Source organism: Vespa crabro, chromosome 1 (genome assembly GCF_910589235.1).
Source record: "Vespa crabro chromosome 1, iyVesCrab1.2, whole genome shotgun sequence".
Classification (NCBI taxonomy): Eukaryota; Metazoa; Arthropoda; class Insecta; order Hymenoptera; family Vespidae; genus Vespa; species Vespa crabro.
This window is the reverse complement of record NC_060955.1, coordinates 8,778,194-8,795,027: the sequence shown is the minus strand read 5'-3', so window position 1 is coordinate 8,795,027 and position 16,834 is coordinate 8,778,194. Positions and strand designations below refer to the sequence as shown.

The 16,834-nt window shown below is 30.4% G+C and overlaps 3 protein-coding genes across 9 annotated transcripts in view; 2 read left to right on the top strand and 1 right to left on the bottom strand.

Annotated features, from left to right (window-relative positions):
- Positions 1 to 4: 4 nt before the first annotated feature.
- LOC124423104 (neuroendocrine convertase 1-like) lies at positions 5 to 9,822 on the top strand. 4 transcript variants are annotated; one of them, XM_046960499.1, is made up of 13 exons: positions 5 to 2,543; positions 2,614 to 2,791; positions 4,820 to 4,924; positions 5,201 to 5,446; positions 5,542 to 5,688; positions 6,045 to 6,509; positions 6,845 to 7,057; positions 7,149 to 7,249; positions 7,336 to 7,401; positions 7,465 to 7,617; positions 7,701 to 7,870; positions 8,507 to 8,640; positions 8,720 to 9,822. In XM_046960499.1, the coding sequence occupies exons 1-13, from the start codon at positions 2,536 to 2,538 to the stop codon at positions 8,843 to 8,845; spliced, it is 2,112 nt and encodes a 703-aa protein (XP_046816455.1). In that variant the 5' UTR covers positions 5 to 2,535; the 3' UTR covers positions 8,846 to 9,822. The 4 variants fall into 4 exon arrangements, with proteins under 4 accessions (XP_046816455.1, XP_046816472.1, XP_046816445.1 ...); XM_046960516.1 differs by having other exon boundaries at positions 5 to 2,791; positions 6,045 to 6,111; positions 6,238 to 6,509; XM_046960489.1 differs by having other exon boundaries at positions 5 to 2,791.
- LOC124423147 (heterogeneous nuclear ribonucleoprotein 27C-like) overlaps positions 8,408 to 16,834 on the bottom strand; it is a 50,345-nt gene continuing 41,918 nt past the window's right edge. The window contains exon 8 of the mRNA XM_046960640.1: positions 8,408 to 8,622. Coding sequence (XP_046816596.1) covers positions 8,576 to 8,622 — 47 coding nt within the window. The 3' untranslated portion in view covers positions 8,408 to 8,575. The remainder of the gene's footprint in view (positions 8,623 to 16,834) is intronic.
- The window catches only part of LOC124423126 (ankyrin repeat and death domain-containing protein 1A-like), a 15,773-nt gene continuing 8,219 nt past the window's right edge, over positions 9,281 to 16,834 (top strand). Inside the window, exons 1-6 of one of the 4 annotated variants that reach the window (XM_046960541.1) lie at positions 9,281 to 9,822; positions 11,388 to 11,572; positions 11,667 to 11,770; positions 11,832 to 11,930; positions 12,278 to 12,376; positions 12,570 to 12,821. In XM_046960541.1, the coding sequence (XP_046816497.1) occupies positions 9,815 to 9,822; positions 11,388 to 11,572; positions 11,667 to 11,770; positions 11,832 to 11,930; positions 12,278 to 12,376; positions 12,570 to 12,821 (747 nt within the window). In that variant the 5' untranslated portion in view covers positions 9,281 to 9,814. The remainder of the gene's footprint in view (positions 9,823 to 11,387; positions 11,573 to 11,666; positions 11,771 to 11,831; positions 11,931 to 12,277; positions 12,377 to 12,569; positions 12,822 to 16,834) is intronic. The other 3 variants (XM_046960552.1, XM_046960560.1, XM_046960568.1) reach the window with 3 other exon arrangements.

The following is a 16,834-nucleotide window of genomic DNA, read 5'->3' as shown; positions in this document are numbered from 1 at the left end:
CTGGAAGAAATTTCAAATTCAAATTCTTTTTTTCAAATGGAATCATATATTTTTCTTTTTATAGTAAGATGCTATTTGTTGAAAAAAATTTAACGAACTATAATATTATGAATTTCACGTGAATTTCAGTGAAAAAAAATTCGCGAAATGTGAGCAATTAATGTAGAATGAAATAATCATTGAATCATTTTTTATTGATGGCAGTTTGAATGGTCAAAAATATTCAATGGAATTTATCATTTTAATTTTTTTAAATAAAATATAGTCATCCGTTAATCTGAATTGTAAGAATGTATGCGACATGTTGAATTATTTGTTAGGAACAGTTAAGGTCCAGTCACATTTGAAGACTTTATTCGCTACTATTGTGTGACAGATTAGTTCCCATTCTTATTTCAAGTAACGGTTATAAACGCACACGACAATTTGAATTAAACATTCAATTCTACTCGCCAGGAGTATACTATTTTAGTGGTCATGTGACTTACCGTGAAAAATTTCTGTAACATTGCATGTGATAAGTCAATCGCGTCATCGTTTCTACTTAGCACGTGTTGCAACTTGTATTGAGATTATATTATTATATGTAGTTTTTTGTTTATCATGACTGATGAAATAAAGCGACTCGAAGCTGCAGATCTCATCATTAGCAATTATATGAGACAAGTTAATAGTACTTGATGTGGTGATTTAGTTGTTTCTTCTAGTAGCAACGAGTAAAATAATCACTTGTAATAGGACCTTTAGGAAAGAACCTGAGCGCTCCTGAAAATCTTGGAAAGAAGCTTGCGGTAATCGCAGTCATAAAGGGCGGTTATTTATGAAGCGAGTTATGTTATGCAAAAATAATACACTTATATGTTTGTATGCATACTGTTGACTAGTCGTCGGTGACCAGATCGACAAACAATAAAAAAACCAGGCGATCAAATTGGTCATCGGGACCAGTGAAGTATATTGAATCAAATGCACTCATTTGTATCACAAACAAATTTTTTGAAGATAAGACACTGACGAATGTGTTCAAGGGGTCAAAGGTGACTTTCTTCACTACATATGCTTAAATTCGCCATTAAAACTAGATTTTACGATACGGACAAATTCGAGTTGCAAAATTTGATTGCCGAATTTGATCGCTTGGTCTTTTGTGACTGATTGCTGGCAATCTGCTTGCCGCCGACTGATCAATAATGCGCACACAGTTTGAGTCATGTTTTTTTTTAATTTATTATTTTTACTATACTTTTGTATAGATATGTACATCTATATAAACTAAATTCAATATTTTGATTAATTTAGACGTTCACGACCTTACTACAAAAGAAAATTTTTCGACTGAAATTGAAGATCAAGGCAGTCTGTATTTGGTTCTAAAATTTTGTAATACTATGTACTGTTTCTTTGCAAGTTAGTAATATTGCAATGTAATTACAAATAAATACAGATTTGAACTTGAATATGAATATGAATAGTAATAATTAATTATTAATATGGGCCGAGATGTTGCAAATATCGAGAACTGCTTTATATCATTAATCTGCGCATTCTTTACATCATTATTGATGATAATACGTAAAGTAAGCACAAGGTTAGCGTACAATAAGTGCAAAATAAACGCAGAATTCGTAGTATAGACTATAAGGTAAGAATAGAAAGAGGATATGAAATATAAAATGAGGGTGTAAAAAAACGCAGAATATAAGATGTAAGATAAGCGCAGACTGATAATGTAATGTAAGTGCAGAATAATGATATAAGGAATGGGCAATATAATGATGTAAGGGATGCATAGAATAATAATGTAAGGAATATGCGAGTATAATGCGAGCATGAGAGTATGCAAATATACGATTGAACATTTCTGGCCATTCAAACTGTTATCGATAAGAAGTTCAACAATTATTTCACTTTGCATCAATTGTCCAAATTTTGTGAATTTTGTTGCACTCAGTTATAATATTATAGTTCGTTGAATATGTTTTAACAATTGTCATCATATTATGATAAGAAAAATATATGGTTTCATTTAAAAAAATATATCTGACTTTGAAATTTCTTCCACTACTCGATCTATAAAAAAATTATTTGCACCATATGATATCCTCCTTCATGCTAAAGAATATTTGTAAAAACTTTTTCGTATAGATTATATCGCTCACAAAATATTCCAATATTAAAAGTTAAAGGAAACATTCTGTATAATACGTACATATTATGCATATACAAGCATGTATGTGTTACTTTATTTTAGAATATCAATTTCATCCTATCGAAATATTTTTCCACCCCAGCAACCTTATGGATAAAATGGAGAGACAAATGCGTGAGTTTTCATAAGAGCATAGCCAGATCCCAGCTAATACTCACACGCATTGGTTCGACCATCTGCCATTATCATTTCGCTAACTGACTTAGTAGCTTCGTTTTCGCGATTACACATGGTCCGATACGAACATAGTGTGGTGTTTAATTTTTTTTTTAAATAATTCAGGTGTTATTGAAATATATCTACTGGTTTTTTAGTCGATTGCCTTAATGGACGGGTTCGTATAATAATTAACGTATTTTGTGTTAAGGTATGATTTATCAACAATTTATTTTCATTTTTTACAGACCGTTTAATCATACCATAATTCAGCGATTAATGTTAATTCAATTTATTATTACTGTTTTTACGTGTGTCTACGTTAAAGCCGGAAATTATCATAACGAATGGGTTTTGCGAATAACTGGTGGAGCTGATGTAGCGTCTTTATTGGCAAAACAATTCGATTATACTTATCTTGGTCCGGTAAATATCGTTTATTATATCAATCATATCAATCATATCAATCATATTAAATATATCAATAAAGGAATCTTTAGATCTAGGAGAAATGATTAAATAATGTCATTCATAAATGTCATAATATCGTCATTTTACAAAAACATTCGCCAATATTACGATGAGGTCACCCATATATATCTGACATCTGCTAGCAGCAGTTGTTCTGGTAATAATCCGAGAAGGATCAATCTAATCTTAAGTGCTTGCCAAACATAGGTTGATTCGTACGTACGTTATCAATGATAAATCTAATGTTCCTTTCAACGATGTTACAGTATTGAATATATCTTTACCGCAATTTTTAAGCAACAAAAAAAAAGAAGAAATAAATTTAATTTAATTCAAGGAAGAGAAAAAATAAATTGGAAGATTTTATTCGACCAATTGTTAAAGTAAACCAATTTTTATTAGTTTATTTCATATTCAATTCATTGAAATTCTTCGCAAAGCACGATTGAATAGAAATCAATAATTATTAGGAGTGAAGATTAGTGAGAAAGGGTCTCGATAGTTTCGAAGAGATCGTAGAATAAAGGAGAATTAAGATTGTATTAGTATTTCTATTACAGGCAAACTTCGGAATACGGTTAATTCGTACCCTATTATGAGAAATTACGAGTACAAATTAGGCGAATACATTTCGTATTATATGAAAAATGTATTAAATGTTATAAAATACTTTAGGACTGTAAAAAAAGTTGAGTTTTCGTTTCATGTCAAATTTGATATGATTAAATAAAACATTATTTGGATGTGATTCAAGAATTTTTAATTTAAAAATAAAAATGAAATATAAAAAAGATATTCAAAAATTTTAAATAAAGTAGATAAAATAAAAATTTGACAAATTTGTTATTAGAAAGTCGTATTATAATTCGATTGTGGAGTTTAGCTTTGGTTATTTATCTGTGATTTTTAGAGATGTTCATATTCAAATCGTTGCACTGATCATTGTATTATGGATTTCATTTATTTTATGCAATCCTTACTATTAAAAAATTTTTATACTAAAGAAAAATAATATATTATATATATAAAGTATTATATATATATATTTTTTTTTTATAAATTATTGTAATTATTATAATTTATATAAATTATTATATAATTAAATATAAATTATTATAATTATTATTATATAATTTATAAAAAATTATATATACTATATTAAAACTGTATCTTCGAATATTATGTTTTAGGAGAATATTTCGTAGTTCTTTTACCATGTTTGCAGAGTACTGTATTATAAGAAGGTATTTCGTAATTTTTTTACCGTGTTCTCAGAATATCGTGTTATAAGAGGGTTGCCTGTACTATCTGTTTCCCTCTCTTTCTCTCTGTCTCTTTGTCTCTCTCTCTCTCTCTCTCTCTCTCTCTCTCTGTCTCTCTCTGTCTCTCTCTCTTTCTCTCTCTCTCTTTCTCTCTCTCTCTCTCTCTTTTTCTCTCTCTTTCTTTCTCTAATGTATTTTATATTATGTTCCCCTTACATCTCTTTTGGGAATCGTAACATGACACATATGGATCCCCTATAAGAAGGATAGGACAAAAAATCACGTGGCATTGTATAATAATAACACACATTGAATATCCCACTTCGAGTTCCCTTAGTTTTCTCCAAAAGACACATTCGTTCAGTATACCAACTGTTCGTATGATATCCTGATCAAAGTATCCCTTTTCTTGGTACGAAGGACGAAAACGTTACGATGCCTCTTGAAATGTTTTATCGATATTATTTATAACGATTATATTATATAGATTATATTATATTATATAGAATGAAAGAAGAGTGCGAGGATGGCGTTAAATCTCACGATTAATTCGACTTTTTTTTTGTTCCTGCTTGTTTAAATCGATGAAAAATTAATATCGAATATTTAATAAATATAATATTAAAATTAAAAATATAAACAATGAATATTGAGAAGTTTCGACGTTCTTATAAAATTATGTATTTTTCATTCGTATATTTATAATTTTTTCATCGGACAGGTTCGTGGATTTGAAGACACGTATATATGGATTAAGAACGATAAACCAGGTCAAAAGAAGAGAGGCTACGTCTCGTCAATGGCAACCTTTAATTCGAGCTCTAGGGTGACCTTTTTTATGCGTTATTATTTTTCTTTCATCTTTTCTTCTCATTTTCTATCTTAGATTTATTCCAAGATAGCTTGTGACGATTCTTATTGCAATCGTGAATGTCGAAAAAGATATTTCATTGTATTTTATTTATTTTTGCTAAGTATATTATATTATATGTACCTATATATAGGTATATATATATGCATATATAGGCATGCATATATTTAAAGAAAGAAGTATTTTATTAATAAATCTCAAAGATTGATATAATATTTTTTTATCTTGTAGATCAGTTGGGTCGAGCAGCAGAAATTCGTACGTCGAGAGAAACGTGACTACATGTCTCCATTGATATTTGATTCAGAGAAACCTTTGAGGCGAGAAAAGCGTCTCCCATGGAGTTTATATGGAATATCATCGAATACGATCGAGAACGACGAGAGAAAATATCTACCTATTTATTCGACGGATACATATAATTTAAATCGCAAAGCATTATTTAATGACGAGCTTTGGGATTTGGAATGGTATTTGGTAATAATGACACAAATATACTAAATAGCGTTATTCAAATATTAATTTTTATATTTTTGTTTAAATTATTTCGATTTAAATTACTTCTGTTATAGCAAGATACTAGAACGAGTAAGAAACTTCCGAAATTAGATCTCAATGTGTTGCCTGTTTATAAGTTGGGAGTGACTGGACGTGGAGTGAGAATCGCTGTTTTAGACGATGGCCTGGAACATGATCATGATGATTTACGTAATAATTATGTAAGAGAAATTGAATTAATTCAAATCATTAAACAATTTTAAACAATAAGGTTTCAAGTCTATTTTTTTCGTATATAAACAAAAAATTATATAATGTAAAAATTGTAGTAAAACTATACTATACTAAGCATTAATTTATAATATACTAGCATAACTATACTATAGAAAGCATAATTTATATTAGTATAACTATATTATACTATACTAAATTACACTTATACTTAGCAACCACTAACTTTTGGATATTACTTAATAACTAATTTTGTGATAAAAAAATGAAATAAAGCTTGAAAAGTTATATGAGTTTAAAATTACGGAACGTCACGTAAATCTAACTTTCGATATATTATTTTCAGGATCCGGATATCAGTTACAACGTGAACGAAGGTAGCAACGATCCAATGCCACGATACGAAGCTACTGGTATCTTTAATTGTATTGATTTTCCTTATGTGTTCATTTATGATAACTTTAGAGATTCACTCTCTCTCTCTCTCTCTCTCTCTCTCTCTCTCTCTCTCTTTCTTTCTTTTTCTCTGAATCTTTTAGGAGCGAACGCCCACGGAACAAGATGTGCCGGTGAAATAGCAATGGAAGCAAATAATGGAAAGTGTGGAGTTGGTGTGGCTTTCGAAGCGTCCATAGGTGGAATTAAATTACTCGATGGTTTTGTGAACGATCGAGTCGAGGGTGAAGCACTTGGATTCAAGCCGGAAATCGTTGATATCTATACGGCTTCCTGGGGACCACCAGACGATGGAAAAAGTTTGGAAGCTCCTGGAAGACTCGCAAGAGAAGCGATCGATCGTGGTATCAATAAGGTGTTAATGAAAAAAAAATGTATTGATTTAATTAGTTATTTAGTTATTTATATATTTATATATTTATATATTTATATATTTATATATTTATATATTTATATATTTATATATTTATATATTTATATATTTATTTAGATCATGAATATAATATTATTATGTTAAATTCACAATTTAGTCCAATCCTATCTTATAAAGCATATTAAAATGTAATTGAAATGACATATGAAAAATATGTCGTTTTTATTATTAAATTAAATATCTCTTTATTAATACATGAAATGTATTTAGAGAAACGTGATAAATGATACTACTAATATTATGTTGATTTAATTTAGGGAAGAAATGGTAAAGGTAGTATATACGTATGGGCGTCGGGTAATGGTGGATCAAACTATGATAATTGCGGATGTGATGGTTACGTTGGTAGTATATATACCGTGGCGATTGGATCGGCAAGTCAAACTGGTCGATCTCCTTGGTACAGTGAAAAGTGTCCTGCGATATTAGCGACTACGTATAGCAGTGGAGCGTATCAAGATCAAATGATCGTGAGTATATCGTATTGAGTTTATGATTAACAAATTGTGCTATATACTTATAGTAGTGCATGCCTCTATTTGAAGTATGATTCTTTTTTAGGCGACGACTGATCTACGAAACACTTGTACAACTAAACACACTGGTACTTCCGCTTCTGCACCCTTGGCAGCTGGAATATTAGCTCTTGCTCTTCAAGCGAAGTACAAGCTCTGATAAAAATAACTATTTTAATAATTATTTATTTATTTACCATTTTTGTCGACTTTACTTTTTATTAATTTTATAGCAAAAATTTGACGTGGAGGGACATTCAACATCTGATCGTTTGGACATCTGAGTATAAATCATTAAAGTAAGAATAAGAAGAAACTTTTCAAAGGACAGTGCTAATTTTCCAGAATTTTATAATTTTTAGTGAAAATCCTGGATGGTTGAAGAACGCAGCAGGATTTTGGTACAATTTACATTTCGGTTTTGGTCTTATGAATGCATACGCCCTCGTAAATTTCGCACGTAATTGGACAAACGTACCGGAGAAAAACATATGCGAAGTCCCCATGGAATTCGTGTAAGCATGGAGTTCATGTAATCTATTAACGAATGTTAAATTCGTAATTTGTACATTAGAAATTTTATTTTAATTTGATACAGATTGGATAGGAGACTGACTCACGGAGTGATTAAAACATTACATTTTGAGGCAAACACCAAATGTTCGAGTAGCGGAAACGAGATAGCATTTTTAGAGCATGTCGAGATCGAGATGAATCTCGAATATTCTTGTCGTGGTGTTTTGGAAATGTATTTAATTGCGCCATCAGGTATATACATATATATACACACAGTCTAATATATATACATAGCGTCTCAAACGAAAGTGTTCACCAGAATTATTATGAAATATAATGATTTTTTCGAAAAATATCGAGACAGACTAATTTTATTTTCGAGAGAAACAGGTCCTTACTATAAATTTATCCATTTTGGGTTAACTCCCTATTTTCACAAAATTACACTATTGTAAAGAGAATTAAAAGATCTTTCAAATGATATATCACTTACCCCTATTGCCATTTAAGATTTTTGAAATGATTTGCCATCTATCTTAGGAGGCTAGTTCAAAATAAGTATTATTAATTTATGATAAGAACTTATCCCCTTCGAAAACAAAATTGACCTGTTCTGGTGTTTTGCAACAAAATTATTAGATTTTATAATAATTCTGGTGGATACACACACATGTATATGTATATGTACAGTGTTCTCTCACATAACGATAATGAGCTATTTAGGAAAGAAGTTTTTTTGAAAGAATGAAAATATGAAAGAATGAAAGAATGAAATAGAAATGACAAATATTTTTTTATATCATTTTGGAACACTTTATTTGTAGTAAACAGTAATAAACTTACTTCATTTATACCATAAATATTATTTTTTCGTTTAATTCGTTAAAGGTACGAAAGTACAATTATTGAGTCCAAGAAAATTGGATGATTCTTCTGAAGGTTTCGACAAATGGAAATTCATGTCCGTGGCTTCTTGGGGTGAAAATCCTCATGGTACTTGGATCCTACACATATTCGACAAGGTTACATAAGTATAATTCATAATAATTATACATTTACATAAAATTAGAAAAAAAATTGAGATCGATTTTTTTCTTACAGATTGGCTCAACTAGATACAATGGTACAATCGGGGAATTGAAATTAATTCTTCACGGCACAAAATGGCTGCCGTATTATCGAAAATACGAGTCGAGAATCTACGATCGTGAATACAATTGCAAATGAAAAGCCATGAATAAAAAGAGTGCTTTTCGAGCGAACAACGAAATAGAAGAAAGAAAAAAAGCAAACCTGTGGTAGAACAAAAACTACGTCGGCTCTTTATACTCGATCTTTAGAACAGAAGTCGATCGAACGTTTGACCGAATTAAATTTAAATCCATGTTTCTCATCCCTTCTTTCGTTCTCTTGGAGAATTTATATCTCTGATGAAGTAGAAAAGGACGCATTGATATTCGTTTAAATGAATCATAAAGCTGAATATACGAAAAAGAAATTATTTAATTAGAATAAAGAAATAAAAACGAAAAGAAGATGAAAAAGAAGAAGAAAAGAAAAATTGTCTCTTAGAATAAGAAATGTAATCGTTTTTTTAAATACATTGTAATTCTCAAAACAGAAGATTTGTATAATTCTAGAATAACAAGATCGTTGATAAGAATGATAAATAAAAAATGAATGAACTGTTACGATCTTGATAGGATCGTCAAACTTTAAGTGAAGACCATAAAAAAAGGTTATTTTTCTCTAGCAAATTTGCTCTCGAAATAGTGGGCGAAAATACCACGTGGCAGCGCTGCCGTCGACCTGACATTGCGGCTGGCTCGGGGGTGAAATGGGGTTGATTTGATCAGTAGCATGTTGCCCTTTGTAACGTGAACGTCGATGTTCGCGTGCATCATGACGTGTCTAAAAATACTACGTCAACGTAGCATTCCTTTCTGGTGTTGTTTGTCATCGTTGTTCTTTTTCTGCGGTTAATTGATCATTAATAATTTGAAATACATTCGTCGATTTTCGAAGAATAAATCATCATCGAAAAGGTTTTCCTACATTTTTTGAAGAAATTTTGTAACATGATCAATCATTATTTCATATCGAGTCGAGATAATACGAAAAATATACGAGACAGATACGAAAAAGGGTGTGTAATATTCACGAAGACAGTTCAAAGGTTTTCGAAGTGGAGGATACATGAAAAGGTTCGTACGTTCTGAATATACGACCTAATTAAATTTCTCCTTCGTTGTAGAAATATCACACACACACACACATACTTTCTCTCTCTCTCTCTCACTCTCTCTCTTTTAATCCAGCTATTTGTTTAGTTTATCAAAACGATTAAAAACCTTTTTATTCTCAACGAAAACAAAATTCTCATCCAAGTTAAATATTTGTTTGTTTTGTTTCGTTTATATTTTCTCGTTCACATTCAACGTTATCCAAGTCTCTCTTTCTTCCTTAATTTTCATTCTCATTTTTCTCCTTCTCTTTTTTCTTTTCCTTGTTCACTTCTTCTGAACCGTAAATAAGCACTGTAAAACATCGCGTATATATCACGAATAGAAATAATGTGTGCAAGTGTGTGCACAGTTGGATAGGTATATATACACCTATATATATTGGAGTGCTTCTTTCACTGACGTCGTTACATTGCTGAAGAGAGAGAGAGAGAGAGGGAGAGAGAGAGAGAGAGAGAGAGAGAGAGAGAGAGAGAGAGAGAGAGAGTTATTTCAATGGTAAAGGAAAAATATTGTCCCCGGCCAACGTAACATTACGACTTTTTGGTATAGAGGAAAATCTCTGTCGTGACGTTTCAACGTAAACTCAAATATTTCTATCACGAATGATACATTTTTAATCCCTTTATATTTTAAAAATCCTTCGAACGTCTTATCGATTTTCAACTTTCATTCAACAAAAATTCAACTCAAAATTTAACTCAAAATATTTTCATTGTTTTTCTTTTTAATAAAAAAAAAGAAAAAAAATTAAAATTTGAAATAGTTTATTTCGATGCATGATATAGAAAATGAGTAATTAATATCTACGAGGTCAAGATATTTCATGGAAGCAACTTTTTTTCTTTCGCATTCCAGTTTCAAATGTGTCATTTTCTTTGTCATCCCTTCATCGCTTCGTGCTAGACATTACAATGCCTTCTCTACGATTTACTTTTCCTTCTTACGCATCCTCTCACCCTTTTCTGTCTTTTCCTACTACTACTAATTTAAAGCGATTTATAGCAGTATTTCTCTTGCGATTCATTCGTTCTTCTTCATTCATTAAATAGTTCTATTCCTGTAGTACGAGACCGCTCTTTCACACGATATATGTATATATATATATACATAGGATGAAACATTAAATAAAAACACTTTAATTTTTGATTTTAATTATTGCTCTGTACAATAGTATTTTTTAGTGAAAAATTATAACAGTATTTCAGAAAAGTTAAATAAAGTGATAGAAAAATTTACTTTTTTACAAAACAATTCTTTTTACAAACGTTTCTTGTTTATTAATATAAAACACCAATTTCTATTTAAATGCCATTTTGTGTATATATATTTTCCAAATGATGCGAGTAGTACTTATAGCATCATATTTTCAAACAAATTGAAATATGCAGAAGCTTTTGACATTTCTCGTAAAAGTGAACTTTTACCATTTTTAAAATATACATTTCATACATATGTATATACATACAGTTTTCTTTGAAAACTTTGATTGTCATGATTCAATCGCTTTTCATGTAACGACTTAGAATACTTTTATGTCTGGCTAATTCTTTTATCGAAACCGACGTGAGAAAGAAAATAAGAAAAGAAATAACGAGAGAAACGAAGAAAATGATGGACAAAGGGGAAACACCGAAGGGGAAAATTCCCACATCTTTGAACATTAGTGAGACGATTGAAAACGAAGTTTTGAATAAGAAAATGGCGCAAAGTAAGTTATTGGAAGGAGAATTAAGTAAAAGAGCGATTTTCTTTTCTTTACTTTTCAATGACCTTCTTGTATTCTTTTTAATCTCATTAACAAGTACTCAAGAACGATCTGCTATTGCACGAAGCCGTGATAAAGAATGAAGCGGAGTCAGTCGCAAGGGTGCTGAAGGAAGATGTCGACGTTGATTCAAGAAATAACGTAAGACATTCGCAAAATTAATCGATTTAAATAAAAAAGTTTCTTAACAATAAATTTGTAGTATGGTCGTGCACCTATTCATTGGGCGGCTTCGAGAGGGAACACGGAGATCATCGAGATGCTGATTCAAGCAAAATGTGACATTGAAGCGAAAGATAAGGTGGATTAACATTCGTATAAATTCGTGTGCATAAATTGATAATTTCGTGTCATCAATTTTACGAGCGTGTTCTGTATCATATAAAATTGATTAGAACATTAAAATTAGAACAGTATAATTATGTTTAACATAGTTTTGCATCCCTATCGGTTTTCGTATTAAACTTCGCAGTCAGAAGATGTACTAATTCATTCATTCGTAACACGACTGAAAGCGGTTATGACTTCAGAACAATGAATGGTACTTTCAGAAGCGTGCAGAATACTGCTGGAAAATTTCATGACACCTGAAGTTATATGATCCTCATAACTTGAATGCTATAGAAATTTAAATACTGCCGCTTTCAGTACGGTATGCGACCATTGCATATGGCTGCATGGTACGGACATCAGGATGCTGTGAAAGTTTTGATCAATGCTGGTGCTAATGTTTCTGCAGTTAACAAGGTAGCCAATAATGATGAATAGTTTGATTAATTCTTAATTATTTGTCATATTATTTAATTATATTTAATATTTATATTTAATTGTATTTTCTAATCGACCAATTTTTAATTATTTGTTGCATTATTTGTGTTTATTTTTTTATTTTGTATTATTATTATTTTTCTTCATTAATATTTTCGCTTGATAAAAATAGGAGAAAGAAAGTTGTTTTCTTTCTTTCTATCTGTGTCTGTCACAGAAACAGTACACTTTACTAATGTGTGGTGCTCGGGGCAACAATGTCAATGTCGTGCAATATCTTGCGGAAGCCGTGGAATCGTTGAACGGAGATGCAATGGATTACACTGGTGCAACTGCTCTACATCATGCAGCTGTCGCCGGCCATCCTGGTGTAATATCGGCTATATGTAACATTCCACGAATAGAGTTGAATGCAACGGATAAGGTAAGGATGTTTCTTTCATATTTTACTTTCTTATTTCATAATCATTTAGGAAGAAAATTGTTATTTTCATAGAAACTTGGACAGAAAGAAAAAATATCAGAAAATTTGTTCTGATTCATTCAAAAACACTTTTTCTTGCAAAAACGTGTTATTATTATAGAAAGAAAAAAACACGAGAAAATTAATACTCACTTATTTAGAAGTATATATTTTGTTTTAATGTGTCATTATTATAAAAATCAAAAAAAAAGAAAATTCAGATATTAATTTATCTAGAGATATTTTTGTTAAAATCGTGTTATTAGAGAAAGAAACAAAATAACAAGAAAATTCGTATTAATTCATTTAGAAACATTTTTAATATTTGTTAGTCTCAAAGCAAAAGTATTGTTCATCAAGACGTCGAGATTGTAATCGTAACACGTATCCTTTGATCTATTTGATTAGCTTTAGTTAGTTATAAGTAAGTCAGAATTTATTCTATTTCCGTACCCGAGAAGTAGTTCTTTCTTTTAGCATCGATCGCAGAACATTGTTAACCGAGAAATAACTTTCATTTCCCATAAGTCGAGTTCCTTCTCGAATGCATGTTAATGCACATGGATATGTGTGTCTATATGAATAATTCAATCGTAACTTTAATTTATCATTGCTCAACGTACATACAAGTATATTCATTTAACAATATGGGATAATCAACTCTGATCGACATATCGATCGTTTCTGACGTTTTATTAACAGTATGTTGGTATTTGTCTGGTTTCGAGAAAATTGAAATTGTTTTTATTATCTTTTAGTTTGATTTCCTTCAAATATTATAATTCTTTAAAAATTACGTTGGAATTCTTGATAGATATTTATAATTTACAAGAATTAATCGATATTTGTTGGAATTAAAATATAATTATCATAATAACAATAAAAATAATAATAACCGCAGGGCAACTTGTGACGAGTTGATGATCGGCGACATCACGGACCCAAATGCTTCTGAGGACTTATAAAGGTCCTCGTCTCTGGCTTACCTTAACCGACCGATTAGAATGGAGTACATATATGTTCAAAGAGTGGAAGTGTTAAAATCATAAAGCTGGGAGTAGCACTTAGTGAAACTGTAGCACACCTTTATAATTCGTTCAACGAGATGAATCAGGAGACATAAATAAAATAATCGCATATTAAGCGCATGATAAATGCATAGTCAATTGTCAATTGGCTGGTCAATTGTTGAATTCAAGAATGTATTCACATAGGTCCTTTTTAAGACTTGTTTAAACTTCCTACCCGAGAAATTTTATAATATTTGAACGTTGTAAATATGCTTCTGACCTGATCATAGCATTTATTTACGTCTCCTGACTCGTATCATTGAACGGACTGTACATTTTTACCTGCTTACACCAATATTGCCTACCTGTAAAGCGGGCCTATTTAGTGAGTAACGAATCATCATCTGCTAATTTATTGCGGATATTCAAATTTTGGAAATGGCAGATGTTCGCTGTGTTAAATTAATAATAGACAGACCATTCTATATTATAACACAACAATAATCCAGTAATTTATTGAAGTGGAACTATTTAAACCGTGGTAGCGTAAATTTACTTGGGTAGAACGAAAAATGAACAGCTTTTCTTAAGAAGGAGCCGAAAGTGGAGGGAAAAGAGAGGAAAGATTTCTACTCTCTCTATCTCATACACATCACGAGCTTGTGCGGTCAGTACTAGCCATATATGTATTGAAAGCTTTTGCAGTGTAGTGTGTTGACAAGTGTTCGTCGAAAATTGTGAAATTTTGTTAATTTTAATATGACAACAAAAGAGCACCAAATATATCTGTATTGTTTACATTAAGGCAAATGGTCTGAGTCGAACAACAGTGTCTTTAGAAAGACGAACATTTAATATTCTATTAAATAATAATAAAACCATTATTGCCAAAGGGTATTATTTGCCCCTAGTATCTGCCTTAGCCATCACTATTCACAAATCTCAAGGAGATACTTTCAGTTAAGTTATTTATGAATACAGCAAAATATAATCACGATAAGTGGAGTACGTAACTTTATCACGAATTACACATATCAACGGGCTTTATATCGTTATAGAAGATGATAATCCAAGATTTTATCACAGTCGAAAATCAAATTCAGTGTCTTGTTTACAAGATGTGTTTCATAAGTTGAATTTTAATTGATTACTGTCATTAGACAGTTTTAATCGGTTTTATGATGAACAAAAGAGGACTTTCACTTTGTTCGTTTAATTGTTAAAGTCTACGGACTTAGTCTGTAGACATGGATGATGCAGTGATGCAACGATTTAATTTTTTGCTATTATCAAAGACATGGCTGAAGAATAAAATAAGCATAGACATTCACAATATTGGTTGTGTCGTACAATTTAAACGTTTAAATATGAGAGTCGAAGTAGCGATTTACAAGATGTGACAAATGATATGACAAATATTATGATCTATAACAAGGATTTGAATTTAGAACAAATCAATTTAATGGATGCCCATTCTACAGGGATTAGTGATATTTGTGCAATCCAATGTTGATTGGATAATAGACAAACAATTCTTATGATCGTCATCTACATATCACTGAACAAAAACATCAATAAAATTATTGGATTCATTCATGAAGTCATGCTACTATACACTAATGATGGTGTAAAATTGTTAAGAAGAAATTTGGACAAATTATCAATGTTTCTCAGTGATGATTTCAACATAAATTTTTGCCCAGAAGAAGCACAACCACTGATTACATTCTTAGATGAAAAATTCAATTATAAATTAAGTACTGATAAGAAAAAATCCAGTACCAGGTAGTACACTACAATTGATACAATTTTTGGACGCTATTTAGACAATTCACAGTCGAAAATATTTATATCTTTTTTTAGTTATTATAATTTCATTTTTAAAGTATGAATTGATGGAGATTAATGTGAATAAAAATGAAAATATTTAATTTAATTACGCTGTTTACTTAATTTATATATTGCATTATCATTTCCTAATCCTAATATCCTAAAACTTATTCATATTAAGAAAAATTAATGGTTTTTCATTTATAAAAATGACGATAAGAAATTTCACAACATATGAGACTTTTACGGATTAATTTTTTAAATTTCTATTAAATAGTTCACTTTCCATTGCAATGTTTGTTTATAATGTTTTACAAGACTTCTTTGTGTTAAGTCCTCATAAATCCTTCCAAATCGGGCTTTTGAGTATTTGAGAAAGTATACTCATAATAATAATAATAAGAACAAGAAGAAAAAAAAGAAGATGAAGAAGAAGATGAAGAAGAAGAGAAAGAAGAAGAGGAAAAAGAAGATGAAGAAAAAGAGGAAGAAGAGGAAGAGAAAGAATTCAATACAGACAAATGCAAACTATGCAAATAAATAAAAAAAATTGACCATATCATAGGCAGATGTAATAATAAATACAGAATATACTAGAAGACATAACAACGTAAATCATCTATCAGCAATTGGCCATACAATAACAACAAAAACTCACATAATATCACATATTCACATACAAATACATACTATAGAATGTATTAGAAAATGATGAATACAAAACGTACTGGAATAGAAGCATTACTACCGACAAAATAACACCACACAATAAACCAGACTTCATATTAATCCACAAACGAAAGAAAATAATACAACTAATTAAAATATCCATACTTAATACGGCAAAAATACAGAAGAAAACAATAACGAAGATAGAAAAATACATTCAACTAGCTGAGGAAATCAAGAAAAAGTTGAAATAATTTCGATCATATTATCAACTACAGGAGTCATACCATACAACATCTATCAATATATCTGCACACTACAACTACACACAAACGTATAGATATAGTTACAAAAATCAATAATCCTGGATACATGCACAATCACAAGAAAATTTGTAAATATTCCATAAACAAACAGTCACAGAGAAAACACGCATGACCACAGTACGCGTGGTTTACAATTCCT